The 25,279-nt window shown below is 58.3% G+C and overlaps 2 protein-coding genes across 3 annotated transcripts in view; both read right to left on the reverse strand.

Annotated features, from left to right (window-relative positions):
• The window catches only part of NDUFA10 (NADH:ubiquinone oxidoreductase subunit A10), a 50,668-nt gene extending 38,065 nt beyond the window's left edge, over positions 1 to 12,603 (reverse strand). The window contains exons 1-5 of one of the 2 annotated variants that reach the window (XM_062193995.1): positions 12,473 to 12,599; positions 7,335 to 7,503; positions 6,550 to 6,765; positions 4,091 to 4,177; positions 569 to 690 (exon numbers count right to left, since the gene is read on the reverse strand). In XM_062193995.1, coding sequence (XP_062049979.1) covers positions 569 to 690; positions 4,091 to 4,177; positions 6,550 to 6,765; positions 7,335 to 7,503; positions 12,473 to 12,547 — 669 coding nt within the window. In that variant the 5' untranslated portion in view covers positions 12,548 to 12,599. Of the gene's footprint in view, positions 1 to 568; positions 691 to 4,090; positions 4,178 to 6,549; positions 6,766 to 7,334; positions 7,504 to 12,472 lie in introns of both variants that reach the window. The other variant, XM_062193986.1, reaches the window with a different exon arrangement.
• Positions 12,604 to 20,043: 7,440 nt separating this feature from the next.
• On the reverse strand, positions 20,044 to 20,970 carry LOC133763732 (olfactory receptor 6B3). The gene has a single exon (XM_062197499.1). It carries the CDS (start codon positions 20,968 to 20,970, stop codon positions 20,044 to 20,046), a length of 927 nt encoding a protein of 308 aa, XP_062053483.1.
• Between the last annotated feature and the right edge of the window lie 4,309 nt (positions 20,971 to 25,279).

Here is a 25,279-nt window from a genome sequence, read left to right on the forward strand (position 1 = left end):
CAGCCCCAACAGGAAACAGCACCAGGCCACACTCGGGCCTCCCTCCACCCACCAGGGTGCCTGCTGGCTGTGTCGCTCTAGAGGCATGACTTTTTTTGAAATCATTTATTTATTTGAATTAAATAAATGTGTGCCAGAGACAGACATACAGACAGAAAGATCTTCCATCTGCTGGTTCACTCCCCAGAAGCGTTTTCAGGGCTGACTTCTATTAAAATGACAAGGTAGGGCCTGTGTTGTGGCTTGGCAGGTAAAGCTGTCGCCTGCGACACTGGCATCCCAAACGGGCATCACTTCTTGTCTCAGCTGCTGCACTTTTGATCCAGGGCCCTGTACATGCAACCAGGAAAGCAGTGGAAGATGGCCCAAGTGCCTGGGCCCTGCATCCACGTGGGAGGCCTGGAAGAAGCTCCTGGCCCACCCCTAGCCACTGCAGCCATCTGAGGAGTGAACCAGTGGATAGAAGCTTTCCCTCTCCCTCTCTCTCTTTCCATAAAAATAAAACTCAAAAAAAATGAAAAATAACAAGGACGCACAGAGAACCTTGGCCTTTGTAGACCTGACTTACGTTTCCTTTCTTCTGAATGCGACTCTGGATCTCGGGCACAGGCACGTCGATGTAGATGGCCACGTGGGGGGGCAGGTACTCACAGATGGTGACCCTCTTCACCTGGTTGTAGTGCTCCACACCTGCCACAAGAGGGCGACCATCACCCCTCGTCCCGCAGGGCGCACACAGAGGGGCCCTCATCACCCCACATCCCACAGGGCACACACAGAGGGGCCCTCCTCACCCACACCCCGCAGGGCGCACACAGAGGGGCCCTCCTCACCCACATCCCGCAGGGCGCACACAGAGGGGCCCTCATCACCCCACATCCCACGGGGCGCACACAGAGGGGCCCTCCTCACCCACACCCCGCAGGGCGCACACAGAGGGGCCCTCATCACCCCACATCCCACGGGGCGCACACAGAGGGGCCCTCATCACCCCACATCCCACGGGGCGCACACAGAGGGGCCCTCCTCACCCACACCCCGCAGGGCGCACACAGAGGGGCCCTCGTCACCCCGCATCCCGCAGGGCGCACACAGAAGGGCCCTCGTCACCCCGCATCCCACAGGGCACACACAGAGGGGCCCTCGTCACCCCGCATCCCACAGGACACACACAGAGGGGCCCTCATCACCCACATCCCACAGGACACACACAGAGGGGCCCTCGTCACCCCGCATCCCACAGGGCACACACAGAGGGGCCCTCGTCACCCCGCATCCCACGGGGCGCACACAGAGGGGCCCTCGTCACCCCACATCCCACAGGGCACACACAGAGGGGCCCTCATCACCCACATCCCACAGGACACACACAGAAGGGCCCTCGTCACCCCGCATCCCACAGGGCACACACAGAGGGGCCCTCGTCACCCCGCATCCCACGGGGTGCACACAGAGGGGCCCTCGTCACCCCGCATCCCACAGGACACACACAGAGGGGCCCTCATCACCCACATCCCACAGGGCACACACAGAGGGGCCCTCGTCACCCCACATCCCCACAAGGCACAGAGAGAGGGCGACTCATCACCCCGCATCCCACAGGGCACACACAGAGGGGCCCTTGTCACCCACATCCCACAGGGCACACACAGAGGGGCCCTCGTCACCCCGCATCCCCACGGAACTAGCGCCCTGTGCTCCTCTGAGTAATGGACAAAGGCAAACAAAGCCCAGGCCACGCGCCATCTGCCGAGCTGTGCACACGCAGGTGGGTGACAGTTCCAGTGCCACAGCAGCTGGGGGCTCACAGCACCCACAGCAGTGCTTGGACGGCACTGCATGAGGGAGAGGACAACTTCCAGGGTGAGAAGCACCAGGACTCGCGCTGTGACGTGGGAGCCATTTACCAGGGTGCAGCGTGTGTCAGCAAATGTCACCAGCTAGAGAACTACCTACCGGATCAGACTCGGCAACAGAACAAAACCGAAGGCAGCGAAGGCGGGGAGTACTCTACCGAAGCCGCGAGCGGGCAGGCAGCGACCCCGCTCCAGCACCGCCGCTCCTAGCCCCACTCTGGAGGCAACGTGGAGAGGCGCCACTGACGACGTGAGCAACTGCAGAGGACCACACGGAGGACGGCACACCTGCCCCAGCACAACGTGCCGGACCCGCCTCGCGTCCCGTTCGCTGAGCCCGTGACAGTGGGACGGTTCACACAGGACAGCACGACGCGCTGTTTGCTGGACCTGCAGCAGGCCAGTCTCCCCCATGGCTGAGGTTCAACCCCCCTGCCCCCAGTTCCATGCCCCTCCTTTCTCCTGCTCACATTCCCACGTCTCGGGAGCCTCCACCTTGTCCTAGGCCATCCACGCAAGCAGCTGTCCCAAACCCAACGCTGAAGTGACTCCTGCTAAAGGCAGGGATCACGCGCGGGCACTTTTCTGCTCCTGTCACGTCCACGTGACATGGAAGAGCACCCCCTCCCACCCGCTTGCTCTCCTGTGCACCTGCCCACCCAGCTTCACTTCAGGGGGCTCCACAGCCCCACCAAGGGTACCCCCAGGAGTGAGGTCCCCTCTGGGCTCAGCACACACCCTCACTCCAGGCGTTTTCCCAAGACAAGCAGGCCCACGCTCAATGACGACCCCCAAACTGTCTCCAGCCCTGCACACAGGCCTCGGGACGCCAACACTCACCCACTGGCAGGCCTCTCCCTCAGCCCCCATCTTGAGGGAACCACACCCAGACGCCCAGAGGCGAAGTCACTGCTCAGCCTGCGGCCCTCCACAGCTTCTCCCAGGTGGCGTCCAGCTGAGCACGCCCACTGCCCCTCCCCACTTCCCCAGCAGGGCTGACTGGCCAGGCTTGCCTTGGGATCTGCCCTCACCAAACGCACCCTCTAACACAACCACATCCTCCCCTGCCAAGTCTCCCGTGGCTCCCTAGCTCTTTCAGGACACAACACAACCATCGACCCCTAAGGAGGCTCAGGCCCTGCCCCAGCAGCCCCGCCTCCTCCACCCTCCCGCTGCCCCGGAGACGCCTTGCCCGGGGCTCCTCGCACTGAGTGGACTCCTCGCGGCCAGGAACCTACGTACAGGAAGCGGCTGGTGGGCTTCGCGCCCTCCCTGCCAAGCGCTGTCTGTCATCTGTGTTGTGAGGACAAGGCAGCGCTCCAGACACACAGCTGGCCACCCAGCCAGCTGGCACGGCCGTGGGATCAGCCTGCCGGAGCAAGGCACAGGCGGACGGCCCGAGCGGCCCCAGGGCACAGGGCTCATCCTCAGGAGCGTCCCTTGCCTGCTGGGTCTCCCCATCCGCTAAGCAACAACGCTCACGTGACCTCCCAGATTCAGCCGGGCCCACAGGCCTGGAACAGCCTCCTGGCTGCAGACCCTGCAACCTCGCCTCGACCCCAGGCCTCCGGGCTGGCTGCGGCTACCCCGGGGCTTCACCTTCCCCAGCCACCACAAGGCAAAGCCTCAGCGATGCCCCACATCTGACTACTGTCCTACGAACCTGAGAGCTGGGGTGAAGCCCCCACCTGCGACGCCAGCATCCCACGGGTGCCAGGTGGGCTGCTGCTCCACTTCCCATCCGCCTCCTTGCTAATGGCCCAAGAAAAACATCGGAAGAAGGCCCACGAGAGACCCGGAGGAAGCTCCAGGGTTCGCCCTGGCCCAGTGCTGGCTGGCACAGGCCATCTGGGGAATGAACCCGCAGATGGAAGAGCTCTCCCTGTCTCTGCCTCCTCTGTAACTCAGACGTTCAGAATAAATAAATAAATCTTTAGGGAAAAGACCAAGAGAGGAGCAACGCGATGGGCGAGGGCAGCTACTTGGCAGGGGCAAGTCCAGACCTCCTGACTCCACGGAGACTCCCGGGAGAACCGGCAGGGTTCGGTGGCCACCGGGCCGCACCGAGGACTGGGGTGTTCCTGGGAGGGCCGAGTCTGAGGACGGGGAACCCCACTCTGCTTCCACGGGAGGTGGAAGGACAAGGGACAGCGTGTGCAGGGGGCGCGGCGCAGGAAGCGCAGGCACGTGGGGAGCTGTGCTGTGGGACACGTGGGGAGCGCCGCACGACTCACACTGCTTGCGGATGTAGCCCTGGCTGTGCATGGCCTCCACGAAGACGAAGTCACTGTAGATGGAGCGCTCCAACACCACGCCTTGTCCTGTGCACAAGCAGAGACCACCGTCAGAGCAGCACTCCAACCCAGAAGCAGGAAGCCCACTCACCCACAGACCCGTTCCCAAGGCAAGAGAACACACTTCGGAAGCATGTGTTTCCAGGCCCTCCAGCTCCTGGAAACACAGCGCCCCCTTCAGGCAGTCAGCGGCACCCAGGGAGCGAGCTTGTTCTGAAGGGTCCACTCACACCGCACCCTGCTCCCCACGCCGCAGCCCAGTCACCATCTCCTCCTCACCTCTGGCCGCTCTTGCCCCAGGCCTGCCTCCCGGGGGGCACAGGGACACCTCCCAACTTGGGCCAGATGGTGCCCCTCCGGCCCAGCCTCTAGGGAAATGCTGTCCCTGCCGGGGCCTGGTTTCTGCTCCGCCAGCCTTGCTCACTGAGCTCCTGGCAGTGACTCCCTGAGGACGACGCACACAGCCCAGGCACAAGCCCTCCGCAGCGGGCCCGCGATCACAAACGGGACTGAGCAGACCCCTAACCCGGCCATCTGACGGCTGCACCCGCCTCCTCAGAGCACCTGCCACTCACTCACTGGCGGATGCACCTGCCTGCACGGTCAGCCTTCAGCCCCACTCCTGAGAACCACAGGCTGCTGGAGCAGGCCTGCACACAGCACGCACCTGCTACACACGCAGCGACTGAGTCAATGCAGCACACAAGGATACAGGCATGTTCGCGTGACCTGAGGTACTGAGCAGTCAGAAGACAGGGTGACTCTAAAGGGGGGAGCAGAGCCCCAGGGCAGCTCCACACTCCTGCCACGGCTCAGACGCGCTGTCCTGGGATGGACACCAGAGGGCAGGCACGGCCCACACTTTTCTCAGAGCAACACTGACCAAGACCACGGCTCACACTGAGTAATGAAGTGGGGAAAGCAGGACACCAGCAAGGCGCCCTGGGTGTGTGTGGACTCGGGCCACAGGCACAGGGCCCTGGCAGCACGGGCAGCAGCCCCAAGTCTGACCCAGCTCCTCGGGTTCCACGTCCTCGGGCTGGCAGTTTGCCCTAAGACACCCCATCCCTGATCAAGTGCAGGGCTTCAAGTCCCCGCTCCCTTCCCGCCCCCAGCCTCCTGCTAGGGTGCACCCGGAGAGGCAGCAGCCACGGCTCAGGTACCCGCGTCACTGCCAGCCGGGTGGGAGACCTGGGCTGAGTGCCCAACTCCCGGCTGTAGCACAGCCCAGCCCTGGCCATTGCAGGCATCTGGGGAATGGACCAGCAGAGGAGAACTCTCTCAGACGAGCCAATTAATAATTTTCAAAAACTACCTTCCGTCTCCCAGCTCAGACACCATGAACTCTGGTAGCAGCCAAGAATCTGTCAAAGCCGACCAGGAGCTCTAACATCAACCCCGTGTAACCCCCACTGCCTCACACGGTCCCTCACTGTCGCCCTGCCCCCACACGCACACCAGTCCCACAAAAAAACATCCACCCACCTCCCTCTGCCCACACACACCCCCATAGAAACTCACCCACCTCCCTCTGCCCACACACGCACCCCCATAAAAGACCACCCGCTGCCCTCTGCCCCCAAAACCCACCTGCATCCCTCTTCCCACACATACACCCCTATAAAAACCCACCCACTGCCCTCTGCCCCCAAAACCCACCTGCCTCCCTCTGCCCACACACACCCCCGTAAAGACTCACTCGCCTCCCTCTGCCCACACACGCACCCCTATAAAAGCCCACCCACTGGCCTCTGCCCAGGCCTCTGCTGCCTTCTGCCCCGCAGGCACCATCCTCCGCCTGTGAGCCCAGCACCGCCGTGGCCCAGAGGCTGTGCCCAAGCACGCAGTGCATCTGTTCCGTTTCCAGGGTGTTTTGGGGGTCGGCCCAGCTGAACTCTGACCTCATCTGCACACACAGCCCATGGCCTGCCCTCTCCATTTTCTTTGTTTCCCAATCATCGTGCCCACCTCCCGGGCTTCGGAGATACCCTACCCAAGTGTAGAGCCCTGGTTCGGCTTTCCCCTCCAGGGACACGTGCCCCTTCGCCCATGCACACAGCCCTCTCGTGCTTTCTGCCCCGTGGTTGTAGGGGAGCTCCCGCTGCTCCTCAGCCTGTCACACACGCCCACCTCCGTGAGTGAGGCCCCACTTCCTCCCTGTGGCAGCAGGGCCTTCCTTCCCCCTCGCCGTCACACATCTCACGGATGCGCTCAGACCAGCGGCCTGAAACCTCCGTACGACCCTCAGTCCTGCCCCAGTCCAGTCGATTTGGGAAGCAGCAGTGACAGGGACCTCACTGGAAGACGGACCTCGTCTCCCTAAACCCTTAAAGAAAGGCTCTACTTCCCGGCAATGTAAAACAGGTGAGCCGAGCGGCGGGGCTGGGTGCCGTGCGCACCTGTGCTCAGCAGATGCTCCAGGGCGTCCGCGTACTGCAGCAGGCGGCTGGCGTACAGCCAGGACTGCAGGCGGTAGCTGTTGCCGTCGTTACTCTTCGGGTCATCATAAAATTTCTCCAAGCTACAGCCGCCACTAAACTGGAGATCAAGGGGTCTTCCGTCTCCTGTGGTACTGTCGGCGTAATGGATCCCCGCTTCTGGGAAGTGCTTTAAGCCTGAGGAGAGAGCACCTGGTGAAGCAAGCTGTGGATCACCCCCCAGGGGCGCACCTCGTGGATGAGGCCAACACAAAGCCAGCTGAACCCCTACCCCCACCCCAGCTCCAGCCACCCGCCAGTCAGGATGCACCGGGGCGGGTAGCACGGCCGATGGCACACCTGAGGCACGTATATAAGGCAGACGTGTGAGCCGAAGGGCCACGCTGGGCCTCTGTACCGACTCCTCCTGAGAGGACGGGGTCCCTGCTACGCCAGCAGCAGCTGCAGGAAACCCCACAGAGGGCACAGTGACCAGGATCCGGGACACGGGCACAGACCCTGGCTGTGCCAAGTTCACCATCTGTGACTGACAGCAGCCTCGCTCTGGCTCTAACCAACAGCCCACAGGCAAGGCTCTGCTCCCCGGTCCAGACAAAACTCCAGTTCAAACTGATAACTAGCAGCCTGTTTTCCCCAAATCTGAAAGGCTGAAAACAGCTTTTTCATAAACATTGGAGGGTTTTATGAAATCCCCCCGAGCTGACGCTGGTAAGCCCCCATGCATTCTGCCCGACTCAGATGCCTACCCAGCTTCTCTGCGATCTGCTCTGCGAGCTTGCCTTTTCCGGAACATATATTGCCATCTACCGTTATCACTTTGCTGGACTCCGTCCACTTTTTGGAGGTTTTTTCACCAAGTATGAAGGCCAGAGGTCCATACTTCAGCCTGTACGGGGCACGGGTGTGGATTCCGCCCTGGAAGAAACAGCATCATGTGACCATTCTGCTTACAGGCACCGCAACACCGTGGCCAGGACGCCCCTCTCACAGGAGAGAGTCCCCCTCCCCTTCCCCCCCATCACCACTCACAGGGGAGAGCCCCTCCCCCCACCATCATCATTCACAGGGGAGAGTCCCCCTCCCCCTCCATCACCACTCACAGGGGAGAGTCCCCCTCCCCTTCCCCCCCATCACCACTTACAGGGGAGAGCCCCTTTCCCCCACCATCATCATTCACAGGGGAGAGTCACCCTCCCCTTCCCCCCCATCACCACTCACAGGGGAGAGTCCCCCCTCCCCCTCCATCACTGCTCACAGGGAGAGTCCCCATCCCGCTCTCCCCCTCTCTCCCCTCTCTCCCCCCTCCCCCATCGCTCACAGGGGAGAGGCCCCCCTCCCCTCCCCCCTCCCCCATCGCTCACAGGGGAGAGGCCCTCCTCCCCTCCCCCCTCCCCCATCGCTCACAGGGGAGATGCCCTCCTCCCCTCCCCCCTCCCCCATCGCTCACAGGGGAGAGGCCCCCCTCCCCTCCCCCCTCCCCCCTCGCTCACAGGGGAGATGCCCTCCTCCCCTCCCCCCTCCCCCATCGCTCACAGGGGAGAGGCCCCCCTCCCCTTCCCTCTCCCCCATCGCTCACAGGGGAGAGGCCCCCCTCCCCTCCCCCCTCCCCCATCGCTCACAGGGGAGAGGCCCCCCTCCCCTCCCCCCTCCCCCATCACTCACAGGGGAGAGGCCCCCCTCCCCTTCCCTCTCCCCCATCACTCACAGGGGAGAGGCCCCCCTCCCCTCCCCCCTCCCCCCTCGCTCACAGGGGAGAGGCCCCCCTCCCCTCCCCCCTCCCCCATCGCTCACAGGGGAGATGCCCTCCTCCCCTCCCCCCTCCCCCATCGCTCACAGGGGAGAGGCCCCCCTCCCCTTCCCTCTCCCCCATCGCTCACAGGGGAGAGGCCCCCCTCCCCTCCCCTCTCCCCCATCGCTCACAGGGGAGAGGCCCTCCTCCCCTCCCCCCTCCCCCCTCGCTCACAGGGGAGAGGCCCCCCTCCCCTCCCCCCTCCCCCATCACTCACAGGGGAGAGGCCCTCCTCCCCTCCCCTCTCCCCCATCGCTCACAGGGGAGAGGCCCCCCTCCCCTTCCCTCTCCCCCATCGCTCACAGGGGAGAGGCCCCCCTCCCCTCCCCTCTCCCCCATTGCTCACAGGGGAGAGGCCCTCCTCCCCTCCCCTCTCCCCCCTCGCTCACAGGGGAGAGGCCCCCCTCCCCTCCCCCCTCCCCCATCACTCACAGGGGAGATGCCCTCCTCCCCTCCCCCCTCCCCCATCGCTCACAGGGGAGAGGCCCTCCTCCCCTCCCCCCTCCCCCATAGCTCAAAGGGGAGAGGCCCAACTCCATAATGGCACAGAAAATCCTAACTCCTCAACCTCTGGAAGCAGCAGCACTTCCCCTGCTGCACCGGGGCGGAGGGCTCCCTCCCGTCTCTCAGGAGGGGGAGACCTGCTCACTGCCGGGCCCCCACAGCCTGTTGTGCACGCTCATGATCACGGGGCAGGAACGAAGTTAATGCAAGCAAGGAAGCTCCTCACAACCGAGAAGCAGAGGGAATGGCAGGCGAGCCCAGCCTTGTTTGCGCAGCCGTGCTGGGTCCATAGAAACCACCCTTGCTACAAAGCAACCAAAGACCACAAACAAGGACACGAGGCTCTTTCCCGAGCCCAGCTGGGAGATACTTGATGATGCAGTGCGAGGACAAGGATGCCCACCTTCACACTGCTAACGAGACCCCCAGGCCTACAGCATCGGGGGTCCACCACAGCGAGAACACACGATCCCTGTGAAGATTCACTGTACACTCCAAGAAATACGGCCTGCGGCACAAATGTCCAATGACAGAGCGCAGGGAAAACAAGCAGGCGACAGTCATGCCCTGGGACACCGAGTGTCACAGATCACGGCCACGGAAACAACAGCACATCAAGGCTGCTGCAGTGCAGGGTGGGGAGAAGGCACGCCACAAAAACCGCAAGGCAGACACGCAACCCAACGTGACCGGCAAACGATCCACACGGAGCTCACGGAAGCGGACCCGCAAAGCCAGGCTCTGAGCACGCGCACCGGAAGCAGGTGAGGAGGACAAGGACGCCCCGGCTGCCGGCGGGAACCCCGCGGCACCCTCACGCTGGCAGAGGGCCCGCGGTCCGTTCACCAACCACACGCTTACTCTACGACCGTCATCATGCCCCCGGGACCACTGACAGGAAAAGGGGTTTCCAGAAAGAAACGGGCGTGTGTGGAACTACAGTTTTATCCCTGGCTGTCAAAACGGGAAGCAACCAAGGTGCCCCGCCAGGGCTGCAGGGACAGCACCAGGGACAGCACCCAGCAGGTACCAAGCCACAGACCGAGACACCCTACCCGGACACTTCCAGGGAACGCCGCGTCTGCAGGTCACGCTACCAGACCCCAGCCAACAGCATCCTGGGACAGGAACAAGGTCAGCGGTCGTCAGGGAGCAGGGAGGAGAGTGGGGACCCTGGGAAAAGCCCAGGGGGCGCTGAGGGCCGTGAAGCCATGCTGACGACGTGTCACACATTCGCCTCCCAGCATGGAGGGCACACAGCAGTGCACAGTGACAACAATGCATTCAGGCAGAGGGCTCCCAAAATCAAATGCAGACTGTGACTGTGTTCAAATATCAGGAATGGGGGAGCCCATAACCAGCCGTGTTCAAATATCAGGAATGGGGGGGGCCCATAACCAGCCGTGTTCAAATATCAGGAATGGGGGGGGCCCATAACCAGCCGTGTTCAAATATCAGGAATGGGGGGGGGGCGCGGTGGCGCAGGGCGAGGCTGCAGCCTGCGATTCCTGCCCCGTGTCGGAGTGCCTGCTTTGTCTTGGGTCCCCCACTTCTGCCCAGTTCCCACGAACACGCCTGGGAGGGAGGTGATCACCCCAATATTTGGGTCCCTGCCACCAACGTGGGAGACCTGCGTGGGGTCCTGGGCTCCTGGCTTTTGGCCTGGCCCAGCCCTGGCTGTTGTGAGCATTTGGGGAGGGAACAGCAGACCTCTCTCTCAATCTCTCTTTCAAACAAGTAAAATAAATAACACTTTAAAAATATGTACTGGGGGGGCCAGCGCTGTGGCCCAGCGGGTTAACGCCTTGGCCTGAAGTGCTGGCATCCCAAATGGGCGCTGGTTCAAGACCCGGCTGCTCCACTTCGATCCAGCTCTCTGCTGTGGCCTGGGAAAGCAGTGGAAGACGACCCACGTGCTTGGGCCCCTGCACCTGTGTGGGAGACCTGGAAGAAGCTCCTGGCTTCGGATCGGTGCAGCTACGGCCATTGCGGCCAATTGGGGAGTGAACCAGCGGACAGAAGACCCCCCACCCCGCCTCTCCTCTCTCTGTGTAACTCTTTCAAATAAATAAATCTTTAAAAAATATGTGTATTAGAAACTGAAGGGGGTGAGGGGAAAACTGCCGAGAACCAAATGCAGCCGTAAGAGGAGGGCAGAAGACACTGTCCCCACGAGCACCCGACGCTAGGGGATAAAACGGCCCCACAGGGTCGGTCTCAACTCTGACACCACCACACACACACACACTAAGCAAGTGTGTGCAGACGGGCCAAGCGTCTCACTGCTGATCGGGAAGTCACAGGGAAGAGGCCTGCGAGGAGACACGGCCGGAGGACCCCCACGGCGAGCGTCAGAGCTGGACACGGCGGCGTGAATCTGGCTCCAGGAAGAGCACCCACAGGCGTGTGTGGGAGAACCGGCCACCTCCTTGCCCACCAGCTGAGGGCCAGAGCCAGGCGCAGTGAGCACACAGCAGACAGCTCGGCTTCTAGTCCCGTCTTCCACGAAAAGAGCAAGGCTGCCTGGGGAAAGAGCTGACTGTAGGCCTGCACCGCTCACAGGGGCACCAAGGGAGGACGCGCTCACAGGGACACAACCAAGGGGCAGCGCGGGGACACGGAGGCCAACCGAACCGCGAGCAGCCAAATAAAGCAGTGCCGGATTCTAAGCACAGCAGACACCAAGCAAGCAAAGGAGTGAGCGTGCGAGAACACAGGCCTCCCGCACAGGACTTCGGTAACTTAGTCCGCCTGCACGGAGGGGCACAGCTCGGCACCCCTAGTGTGGGCTGCCAGGCACAGAGAGAGCAGCCAGCTCCTCTCAGCCGGGCGGCGAGGCGCGCGCCCACAGCGGGTGGCCGCGTCCACCGTGTCCCCAGCCCTTGGCCTCGCGACCGAGTCGAATCAGGAGAAACACCTGCCGCACACCGCGCCAAACCGCCCAGGTCACCCAAACCAAGCAGGGTCTGGGGCACTGGCACGACGAAGAGGCCGGACAACCAGACGCCGCGCGGAGTCGCGGACGCGGTCGGGGGAGCGCGCGGGGGCGAGGCCGAGGGCATCTGAACGAGAACGCGCGTGGCCCGTGTCTGCAAACAGCACACGCGCATCACGGCAGCAACACACGGAGGCGGCCGGGTATGGCAACGTCCGGGGTAACCAGAGGCACCCAGGGGCCGCCCACGGGAGAGCGGCCACCCGCCCGCCCCTCCGCAGCCTGGCTGCCCCCGAAAACGCCGCCACGGCAGCCACGGGACGGGAAACGCGGCCACGGAACGGGAAATGCGGCCACGGGACGGGAAACGCGGCCACGCCAGCGCCGCCCTCTGCGCTCTGGGCTGGGGGCGACCGGCGCAGGCGCCTTTGCTGCCACCTCCGCAGCCGCCCAGCGCCCGCCAGGCTGAGCCTCGGCGGAGCCGCCGCGTGAGTGAGTGGACGAGCGAACGAACGAGCGAGCGAGCGAGGCGGCCGCGCCAGAGCTCGCGGCCCTCTCGGGCCTGTCCGCGAGCCGCACAACCAACCAGGGGCAGCAGGGCCGCAGCCGGCGCCCCGGCCCCGCCACCCAGGCCGGCCCCGCCCGCCCCGGCTCACCACGCGCTGGGCGCCGGCCGCCACACCGCGCGCGGCCGCGGACGCCGGGGCCAGTCTCAGGAGCCTCAAGGCCATGGCTCAGCGCGCGGCTCCGGCTCAAGGACCCGCGGGACGGACGGCGACCGGGCCCTTCCCCGCCGCCGGCGCGCGCGAGTGACGTCACTTCCGGGGTGTCCGCGGCGCCTGACGGGGGCCCGGAGGGCAGGGGCGGGGCCGGGGCTCGGCGGCTGCGCCGTGGAGGCCTCGCTGGGAGCCCGCGGAGGTCGCCGCGGACCGTAGATGCCCGCGGGGCAGTGAGGGGCGCGGGCCGGGCGGGACCCCTGTCGCCCGGGCTCCGGGAATGGGGTGAGGGGCGCGGACCCTAGTGACCCCGGGGCTCTGGGTTCCGAGAATGGGGTGAGGGGCGCGGACCCTAGTGACCCCCGGGCCTCTGGGTTCTCGGGGGTAGGTGAGGGGCGCGGACCTAGTGACCCCGGGTCTCTGGGTTCCGGGGCTGGGGTGAGGGGCGCGGACCCTAATGACCCCCGGGCCTCTGGGTTCCGAGAATGGGGTGAGGGGCGCGGACCCTAGTGAGCCCGGGGCTCTGGGTTCCAGGAATGGGGTGAGGGGCGCGGACCCTAGTGATCCCCGGGCCTCTGGGTTCTGGAGCTGGGTGAGGGGCGCGGACCCCAATGACCCCCGGGCCTCTGGGTTCCGGGGCTGGGTGAGGGGCGCGGACCCCAATGACCCCCGGGCCTCTGGGTTCCGGGGCTGGGGTGAGGGGCGCGGACCCTAATGACCCCGGGGCTCTGGGTTCTCAGGAGGTGGGTGAGGGGCGCACCCCGCGGGCCTCCAGGTCTGGCTCCAGCCGCCTCCCGGGGGCGTCTTGGGCTGGCGCTGGGCCGACTCGCGGCCCTCAGGAGAGCGGTCTGGGGGAGCCCGCCCGGTAGTGACCGTCCTGAGGGAAGGGCAGTGTCCGGCTGTGGCGGCCGGCAGGGCTCGGAGGGGCGCCGGAGCGGGCCCTCACCGCCGGGGCGTTTTGGAAGCGCCTGTCCGTGGAGTGGGCGCTCAGGTTTGGCCTGAGACTGACAGGTTAGCTCGGTGACTTTTAGTTTAGAGACCAGCAGCGGCCGGAACCCTGCGCTGTTGCTGATCAGGTTGCCTGACACAGAAAAAGCATTTGGCGAAGTCCAACACTCACAATAAAATGAAATCACTGGTCAGCAAGCAAGAGCTAAAGGGGAACTTCTTCAACTCGATAAAGCAAACCTACAAAATCCCTACAGCTGACATCATAGTTAACTGAAAAACCGGACCCTTCCAAGTGCAAAACGAGGCAAGTATTTCTGCTGTCATCACTCTTACCTACAGAACGCTGACAGTTGCAACCAGTGACAGGAGGCACAGGGCACGTGCACACACACACGTAAGTCAGCCAGTGACAGGAGGCACAGGGCACGTGCACACACACACATAAGTCAGCCAGTGACAGGAGGCACAGGGCACGTGCACACACACACGTAAGTCAGCCAGTGACAGGAGGCACATGGGTACGTGCACACACACGTAAGCCAGCCAGTGACAGGAGGCACATGGGTACGTGCACACACACACGTAAGTCAACCAGTGGCAGGAGGCACAGGGCACGTGCACACACACATAAGTCAGCCAGTGACAGGAGGCACACGGGCACGTGCACACACACACGTAAGTCAGCCAGTGAGAGGAGGCCCACGGGCACGTGCACACACACGTAAGTCAGCCAGTGAGAGGAGGCACACGGGCACGTGCACACACACACGTAAGTCAGCCAGTGAGAGGAGGCACACGGGCACGTGCACACACACACGTAAGTCAGCCAGTGACAGGAGGCACACGGGCACGTGCACACACACACGTAAGTCAGCCAGTGACAGGAGGCACACGGGCACGTGCACACACACATAAGTCAGCCAGTGACAGGAGGCACACGGGCACGTGCACACACACACGTAAGTCAGCCAGTGACAGGAGGCACACGGGCACGTGCACACACACACGTAAGTCAGCCAGTGACAGGAGGCACAGGGCACGTGCACACACACACACGTAAGTCAGCCAGTGACAGGAGGCACAGGGCACGTGCACACACACACGTAAGTCAGCCAGTGAGAGGAGGCCCACGGGCACGTGCACACACACACGTAAGTCAGCCAGTGACAGGAGGCACAGGGCACGTGCACACACACATAAGTCAACCAGTGACAGGAGGCACACGGGCACGTGCACACACACACGTAAGTCAGCCAGTGACAGGAGGCACACGGGCACGTGCACACACACACGTAAGTCAGCCAGTGACAGGAGGCACACGGGCACGTGCACACACACACGTAAGTCAGCCAGTGACAGGAGGCACACGGGCACGTGCACACACACACGTAAGTCAGCCAGTGACAGGAGGCACAGGGCACGTGCACACACACACACGTAAGTCAGCCAGTGACAGGAGGCACAGGGCACGTGCACACACACACGTAAGTCAGCCAGTGAGAGGAGGCCCACGGGCACGTGCACACACACACGTAAGTCAGCCAGTGACAGGAGGCACAGGGCACGTGCACACACACATAAGTCAACCAGTGACAGGAGGCACACGGGCATGTGCACACACACACGTAAGTCAGCCAGTGACAGGAGGCACACGGGCACGTGCACACACACACGTAAGTCAACCAGTGAGAGGAGGCACACGGGCATGTGCACACACACACGTAAGTCAGCCAGTGACAGGAGGCACAGGGCACGTGCACACACACACGTAAGTCAGCCAGTGACAGGAGGCACACGGGCACGTGCACACACACACGTAAGTCAGCCAGTGACAGGAGGCACACGGGCACGTGCACACACACACGTAAGTCAGCCAGTGACAGGAGGCACACGGGCACGTGCACACACACACGTAAGTCAGCCAGTGACAGGAGGCACAGGGCACGTGCACACACACACACGTAAGTCAGCCAGTGACAGGAGGCACAGGGCACGTGCACACACACACGTAAGTCAGCCAGTGAGAGGAGGCCCACGGGCACGTGCACACACACACGTAAGTCAGCCAGTGACAGGAGGCACAGGGCACGTGCACACACACATAAGTCAACCAGTGACAGGAGGCACACGGGCATGTGCACACACACACGTAAGTCAGCCAGTGACAGGAGGCACACGGGCACGTGCACACACACACGTAAGTCAACCAGTGAGAGGAGGCACACGGGCATGTGCACACACACACGTAAGTCAGCCAGTGACAGGAGGCACAGGGCACGTGCACACACACACGTAAGTCAGCCAGTGACAGGAGGCACACGGGCACGTGCACACACACGTAAGCCAGCCAGTGACAGGAGGCACATGGGTACGTGCACACACACACGTAAGTCAACCAGTGGCAGGAGGCACAGGGCACGTGCACACACACATAAGTCAGCCAGTGACAGGAGGCACACGGGCACGTGCACACACACACGTAAGTCAAGCCAATCTGGCGAAGCGGTCTCAGGCTCTGGACATTGGTAAGTACAAAAATCCTCAGTACTGAAGACTTCGGTGTTCATGGATTGGGAGAACCAACAGAGTAACAATGCCAGTTCTCCCATGTGTAAGCTTAATGGAATTCTATAGAAATCTTAGCAAGGTTTTGTTTGTTTGTTTTTGGTGAATATGGACATGCTTACAAAATTTGTGTGGGAACAACATAGAAGCCCTAGAATGGACACAGTAATTTTGAAACGGGATACAGTGGGAAGAATCACTCTTAGGTTGTTAAGGTTTATATATAGTGACATTATCAAGACCTCGTGAAGCTGCTCATGACTGGTAGTCACAGGCACATCGGTCAGTGAACAGAGGATCCACAACTAAACCAACACAGACACTCTCAACTGATACTTGACAGTGGTACAGAAGCATGGTGCTACAGCAATTGGAGGTCCAGGAGATAAATGAAACCTGAGCTTCACACAGAAAAACGAATCGAAAATGGACCACGGATAGATGTAAAATACGAATCTAAAAACTTTTAGGAAAAAAACTAGGAAAATGTCAGACTTAGGACTAGAGAAAGAATTCTTAAGTTTGACATCATAAGCATGATTCATAAAAGGAAAACTTGATAAGTTGCACTTCTCCAAAGTTAAAATCAAAACAAACAGTACGTTGGGCCAGCAATGGGCTGGCGATGTCACAACGGGCTTGTGATGGTGGCATCCATATCAGAATGAGTTTGAGTCCCAGCTGCTCTACTTCCACCCCAGCTCTCTGATAATGAACGTGGGAAGGCAGAGGAAGATGCCTCGAGTGCTTGGGCCCCTGCCACTCTCTTGGGAGACCATGATGGAGTTCCTGGCTTCTGGCCCAGCCCTGGCAATTGCAGCCATTTGGGGAGTGAACACTGGTTGGAAGACCTTTCACTCTGTCTCTCCCTCTGTGTCCCTCTGCCTTACAAGTAAATAAATCTTCTAAAACTTAAAAAAAAAAAAAAAAGGCTTACTCTGACAGACCCTCTTAAGAAGATGAGAAGTCAGGCTGCAGACGGAGAGAAACTGTCTGCAAACCACATCTGACAAAGGCTCTTCAGAGTAAAGAACTTCCCAAACTGAATGTTCGGAGGCCAGTAACCCAATTAGGAGAAGGCAGACAATGAACAGACATTTCACATGTCCAACTTCATCACCACTACAGATGCATGGATTAGGTCTGAGGAAATATTCTAAAAATCAGACAAAATTTGAAAATCATGGAAACATCAGGTGCACAGAAGCCATTTCCCTTGCGTGTTGCTGGTGAGAGCATAAACACAGCTGCCACTCTGCTGAGATGTTGGCAGTCACCTTAGAACAAACTGGATTCGTTGTACCACCCAGCAGGGTGGCACTGCCGTTTATCCTAGAGAAATGAAAGCTTAGGCTCACAGGAAATTATTTACATCAACGTTCACCGATTGGAACCTTACTGTCCTTGAACACATGAATGAATCAACAAAGTGTGGTATATCCATACCAAATGACTGGTGTACATACCAGCTTACACGGGTCTCTAGGGAAGTATGCTGAGTGAAAAAAAGTTTATCTCAAGAGGTTACATACAGTATGACTCCACTTTTCTAGAATCCTTGAAATAACAAAGTTATAGGAATGGGGAACAAATTAATGGCTGCCGGAGGCCAGAAAAGTGTGTGGCTGTGAAGAAAATGCGAGAGTGATGGAAATGTTCGGTGTCTTGAGTGTGGTGGTAGGTAGTCTGTGAAGCTGCAGACGTGGGTGATAAAATTTCATGGAACTACTTGTGTGCTACATGTGAGTGCATGTTTAACTGGCCAATTTTTAATAAATTCTGAGGATTGCACGGAATAATTTCCTGGCATTGGTATGTCCTGTAGTCATGCAAGATGGTATCACTGGGTGAACCTGAACCCTGGATACACAGGACCTTTCTGTATGGGTTTGTTTGTTTGCTACTTCCTGTAAGTCTCTGATTTCTTTTTTCAAAAAGAAAGCATTAAAAATTGTATCCTATGTACAAGCAACAAGGTGTTAGAGAATTAAAATCTAAAAAGACTTCGTTTCTGTAATAATCTTGAAATAACCAGAAAGATGGGAAAGACCTCTATACTGAAAATCATGAAACACGGTAGAGACATTGAAGAATTTGTAAATGAAGTGAGTATATGTCTAGTTCTTACATTGAAAGCCTCATAACTGTGAAGATATTTATCGCTAAATTGATCTATGAATTCAGCATGATCCCAGGGAAGATCCAATAAGACTTTTCTTTAGTTGAAATTGACAAGCTGATTCTAAAATGTGTAACCACCTATTTTGGATGAGCTAAGAATGACCAAGGCCATCTTGAAGTGAAAGAACAGGGATGGGGGATGTTCTACCAGAGAAGTAAGATGTATGGGAAAGCTACAGGAACTACAGCAGCAGGGTGTGGTGCAGGAGTACACACACAGTGGGAGGAAACAGTCCACACACAGATGACCTGTGTGTATTCAGATGTGTGGTGGGTAAACAGGCGACAGTGCAGGGGGGTAGTGTGTCTGCTCTAACTGGGTGGGATGCTGTCAACCTCGTGTCCATACAAACAATGAATGTTGCCTCTCATAAATAATCAGTTTCAGATGGATTTCAAATTTAAACCTGAAACTTAAAACAGTAAAGCTTCTAGAGCGAAATAGATTGTCTTCAAGCCCTTGGGAGAGGCAAACATTTCTAAATGGGAAATAAAGCTATAAGGAGGGGAAATGGAACATCAAAATTACAGAATGCCTCTCCATCAAAAGACACCATGATGATGAGAAGGAAAGTTCAAACTCAGAGAAGGTTTTTGCAGAAAATAAACCAGCTGGATCCAGAATAGGTAAGAACTCTACAGGTAAAAACAAAAAGAGACTCTTTACAAAAATGGGCAGATTTAAACAGGAACCTCAGAATGGGCAAACAAAATGTTCAATATTCTAAGTGTTAAGAGTTGCTCACCATCATTTGTCATTGAGAGAATGACAAATAACCTGCAAGGAATAGCTAACCTGAAAACTACTTATCCTAAGTGTCTGTGAAGGCATGGAGCTACTGGAATTCTCATATCCTGCTAGTGCGAGTCAAAATTGGTATGCATGAGGCTGGCGCTGTGACATTGTGGGTAAAGCCGCCACCTGCAGTGCTGTCATCCTATGTGGGCACTGATTCAAGTCCTGGCTGCTACACTTCTGAGCCAGCTCTGCTATGGCTGGGGAAAGCAGTAGAAGATGGCCCAAGTCCTTGGGCCCCTGCACCCACGTGGAAGACGTGGGAAGACCCAGAGGAAGCTCCTGGCTTCGGATTGGCGCAGCTCTGGCCATTGCGGCCAATTGGGAAGTGAACCAGTGAGTGCAAGACCTCTCTCTACATCTCTCTGCCTCTCCTTTCTCTGTGTAACTCAGACTTTCAAATAAATTAATCTTTAAAAAAGAATTGGTATGCACACTCTGGAAAACAGTTTTACAGTTTCTACTAAACCTGACCACACACAAACCTTAATATTGCAGCAATTATAGGTGTAGCCTGTAGCTGTTTATGAAGTAAAAGATGAACCAGAATGCTTATAGCAGCACTACTCAGACAGCATTCAGACAGTCCATCAACATAAACTGCATAGACAGTTACATACAAATACTGTACAACAATAGGATGCACGGAATATTGCCAAATGCAAAAGCATTAAGGATTCTTCAGAGTCATGTTAAATGAAAGAACCTAAACATAAAAGTGCAAATACTTTATGACTGTATTCATAAGACCCTAAAAAGCACCCAAACCAGAATCTTATCTTAGCAGAGAAGTCAGGATTATGGTTCTCTGGAAGGCAGGAATAATGACTGGGAGGGTCTGAGGGGACATGAGTGTGGTTCTTTTCAGAAACCACATCCATATGAAAGTTCATTGCTTGAGCACAGCTCTGCAGGTCCATTAAATTTAGTTCAAAAATCAAAGAGCAAAAAGTGCCATAAATTATGACTTTATTGCCACCAATTAGAATCTAGAGCACATAGTTATCCTACTGTAGTGCTAGGCCCAACCCAGAGCCTTTCTCAAGGCATCCTTGAACTCTTTGTTCCTCAGGCAGTAGATCAGGGGGTTCAGGATGGGCGTGAGCACCGTGTACAAGACAGAGATGAGCTTGTTGGAGCTCCGCGTATCAATGGCCTGGGGCCGGACGTACATGAAAAGCAAGGCCGTATAGAAGATGGTGACGACAGTGAGGTGGGAGGCGCAGGTGGAGAAGGCTCTCCAGCGGCCGGTGGCTGAGGGGATGCGCAGGACAGCCAAGGTGATGTGTCCGTAGGAGAGGATGGTGGCCAGGAGCGGGAACACCAGGATGAGGAAGGCCAGGACGAAGTCCACCAGCTCTGCCGTGGAGAAGTCCGTGCAGGCCAGCTTGAGGATGGGCGAGATGTCACAGAAGAAGTGGTTCAGGACGTTGGAGCCGCAGAACGTGGCGCTGGAGATGAAGTAGACCTTGACGACGGAGATGGTGAAGCCGCTGGCAAAGGAGAAGGCCACCAGCTGGATGCACAGCCCCGTGGTCATGATGACTTGGTAGCGCAAGGGGTGGCAGATGGCCACATAGCGGTCGTAGGCCATGGAGGCCAGGAGCACACACTCGGTGCACACCAGGGAGCTGAAGAAGTAGAGCTGTGTCATGCACCCCACAAAGGAGATGTGTTTCCGCTGGAGCAGGAAGCCGTCCAGCATCTTGGGGATGATGTCACACACGTACCAGATCTCCAAGGTGGACATGATGCCCAGGAAGTAGTACATGGGCCTGTGGAGGGGGGTGCTGCTCCAGACGGTGAAGATGATGGCCAGGTTCTCCACCAGGACAAAGAGATAGGTGAGCAGGAAGAGGAGGAAGAGTGCGTACTGCAGCCGGGGGGCGGTGGGGAAGCCCAGCAGGATGAACGTGCTGACCGTGGTGACATTCTCCCCCCTCATCTTCCGTGGCTGGGCGAGAGCAGGAGCCAGAGGGCACAGAGCTGATGCTCAGGAGAAGGACCAGCCCCACAGTCGGCCACTTCACTCCTGGGAGCAGCAGCAGGGGACAACTGCATTTACCTGTCAAGTTTTCAAGTGGAGAAAGTGCTGTGTGCTTCAGCATAGCCACAATCATGAGTGGACAGGGGTGGAGTAGGAGCGATGACAGCTGCCCATGCTGGTGGAGGACCAGCTGGGAACCGGCATCGCTTTCTCCGTTGGTGTTGGGGCCTATGTTCTAATCAGGCACACACCTTGGTTCTCCGGGTGCCATGAGCCTCCTCTCCCGGTACCACCTCTATCATGGTGAACCCCAGTTGTGTAACTTGCTCCTCTCCTTGTATTTGAGAGATGGTGAGGCTGGCGTGACTGTGGTGTCAGCTCACGGACATTTTCCCTGGAGCAGGCAAGCTGCTGTAATGGCTGTAGACCTGCCATGCTCGCCTTCCTGGAGGGGCCCTGGGCCTGCAATGCTGCTGCGTGTGAACACGTGAGCCCCCCCAGTGTCTGGTCTGTGAGGTCCACTGCTCCCACCCACCCCATTCCGATGTGTACACACACACAGACACACTCACTCATACAGATAACAAGCGTGCATACACCCCACATGCGTCCGTGCACCACATATTACACACACACAAACACAGAGATAACAACCATGTATACACCCACATGCATGTGTGCACCACTGAACAGGACTTGGATCCCAAAATCATGCAGGTGCTTAAACCTCAGTCTCCCATTACTTGTTAATTGATTGGCGCTAATGGCTGACGGGTTAGGGTGGAAACCTGTCTAATCTTGGCAGATGGGGATGGCCCAGTGGGAGGTCCTCAGGGCATTGAGAGCTTCCTTCAAGTAGTAGTTCTTGGGTTGTTATTTGAGCTCAGTTTGGCCTAGCTTCTCTCTCTGCTCACCGTGTGACTGTTTTCCATACCTGCACCATGGCCAGCCTTGATCAGATGCCAGACTGGTGGGCCACCAGGTCCTGAACCATGACCTGCAAACTCTGAGCCAAAGTAAACCTTTGCCTGCCCAAGAGACTCCTCTTGGGAATTTTAAAGTAATGAAAGCTGACTGATGAAAACAGGCCTACACATGCACACACTCATACACATGTGCAGATGCACACACTATCACACGCATATCCACTCACACACATGCTAACACACAGGCACACACTCTCACCTGTACGGATGCACATACTCTCACACGCATATCCACTCACACACACGCTAACACACAGGCACACACTCTCACCTGTACAGATGTACACATCCACTCACACACATGCTAACACACACACTCTCACCTGTACAGATGCACACACTATCACACGCATATCCACTCACACACATGCTAACACACAGGCACACACTCTCACCTGTACAGATGCACACATCCACTCACACACACGCTAACACATAGACACACACTCTCACCTGTGCAGATACACACACTATCACACGCATATCCACTCACACACACGCTAACACACAAGCACACACTCTCACCTGTACAGATACACACATTATCACACGCATATCCACTCACACAGGCTAACACACAGACACACACTCTCACCTATACAGATGCACACATCCACTCACACACACACTAACACACAGGCACACTCTCACCTGTACAGATGCACACACTATCACATGCATATCCACTCACACACGCTAACACACAGACACACACTCTCACCTGTACAGATGCACACATCCACTCACACACACGCTAACACACAGACACACACTCTCACCTGTGCAGATACACACACTATCACACGCATATCCACACACACGCTAACACACAGACACACACTCTCACCTGTGCAGATACACACACTATCACACGCATATCCACACACACGCTAACACACAGACACACACTCTCACCTGTACAGATGCACACACTATCACACGCATATCCACTCACACACACGCTAACACACAGGCACACACTCTCACCTGTACAGATGCACACATCCACTCACACACACGCTAACACACAGACACACTCTCACCTGTACAGATGCACACACTATCACACGCATATCCACTCACACACACGCTAACACACAGGCACACACTCTCACCTGTACGGATGCACACATCCACTCACACACACGCTAACACACAGGCACACACTCTCACCTGTACAGATGCACACATCCACTCACACACACGCTAACACACAGGCACACACTCTCACCTGTACAGATGCACACATCCACTCACACACACGCTAACACACAGGCACACACTCTCACCTGTACAGATGCACACATCCACTCTCACACACGCTAACACACAGGCACACACTCTCACCTGTACAGATGCACACATCCACTCACACACATGCTAACACACAGACACACTCTCACCTGTACAGATGCACACACTATCACATGCATATCCACTCACACACACGCTAACACACAGGCACACACTCTCACCTGTACGGATGCACACATCCACTCACACACACGCTAACACACAGGCACACACTCTCACCTGTACAGATGCACACATCCACTCACACACACGCTAACACACAGGCACACACTCTCACCTGTACAGATGCACACATCCACTCACACACACGCTAACACACAGGCACACACTCTCACCTGTACAGATGCACACATCCACTCACACACACGCTAACACACAGGCACACACTCTCACCTGTACAGATGCACACATCCACTCACACACATGCTAACACACAGACACACACTCTCACCTGTACAGATGCACACATCCACTCACACAGGCTGACACACAGGCACACACTCTCACCTGTACAGATGCACACATCCACTCACACAGGCTGACACTTGCTCACACACGGGCAGACACACACTGTCATGCTCACATGGAGACATCACTGCTTTCCTGGCTGGGGAAGAATGCAGGTGGCTGTGAAGCCAACTCCAGGCCAGCTTGGGGAGCCTGAGCCATGGGGAGCAGAGAACAAGTCCCAGTGGGTACAACTGCAGGCCCAAGGGGTGCACAGGAGTTCTGGGCACAGGGGTGGGAGGGCGGGGCACAGACCACCCTGTGGTTCAGTGGGGGCCACAGTGTCTGGTGGGAGCCGTTGTGTGAGGTGAGTAGAGCTCTGGACGGAGCTGCCCATGGACATGGGTCAGGTGTAGCTGGGGACCTGTGCCGTGAGTTTTGGACCCTCCCTGCTAGATCCTCCCCATCCAGAGAGGAAGGTGGGAACCCAGCCTGCTGACATCTGGTCCTGAAAATGGAAACAAGAGTGAATCTGAAACTAGTGGATGACGTGTGTACCCCGACTTCAAAAACCCTACGGGAAAATGCTGTCATAGAAGCCGAGAGAAATAAAGGGGAGCCACGTGACCTCCTGGGCGCTCCAGGGAGAGGGAGCACGAGGAGAATCAGGGTCCAGGCGACACGGATGGGGCTGGGGCAGGCAGGGGAAGGCATCGGTCCAAGGCTGGTCAAGGCAGATATCAGGGCCGTGGCACAGGGGCCACGTGAGCCCCAGGCCTGGGAGGTTCCTGCAAGCCAGGGCAGCGGCTTCAGCGTGAGGGAGGTCTGTGCTACCAGGCAGCCAGGACTGGACGGCACCCTGGTGCAGAGAAGGCTCTGGAAGGAAGAGGGCTGGCAGGAGGGGCAGCCGCAGCCGCCTGCCCTCAGCAGCACCAGACTCGGCCTCTCCCGTGGGGTGGCCCAGGGGTGACTGCAGAAGGGGCCAGCTGGCAGCTCGGGGGGGCACCCATGCTGGCCGCTCTTCCGGAAGAGGGCGCAGGACCTGGGAGGGGCCAGGAGAGGGCGGGGCAGGGGCAGAGAACACGTTCCTGTAAATCCCTAGGACCAATGCGGGCACGGAAAGTAAGCTGTGCCAGGGGCTGCTCACAGAGCTGGTGTCGGGGCGGCACCATGTTGGTGCCCAGCCTGTGGACCTCTGGTCGGGAAGGTGCTGTGCCCCTCTCCTGGCCCTCCATCCTAAGGCCCACATGCCCACAAACATCAGCATGAGTCAGTGTCCACCCTAGGGCCTGCTGCTAGTCTTACAGTCCCCAGATGTCACTTAAGTTCAGGGACCCTGTGTCCCAGATACAAGAGCAGGCCCACCGGGCTGATGACCAAGTGGCTACAGAGCGCTTAGAGCATGACCTGTGTGCTGGCTCTGGACCAACAACCTGAGCGGTTACGTGACCAGGGGCCCAGCACCACCCACACCTGTGCTGGACTGGAAGGACCCCACTCATTCCGGCGTCAGTTAGTGT

The sequence above is a fragment of the Lepus europaeus genome, chromosome 1 (genome assembly GCF_033115175.1).
Source record: "Lepus europaeus isolate LE1 chromosome 1, mLepTim1.pri, whole genome shotgun sequence".
Classification (NCBI taxonomy): domain Eukaryota; kingdom Metazoa; phylum Chordata; class Mammalia; order Lagomorpha; family Leporidae; genus Lepus; species Lepus europaeus.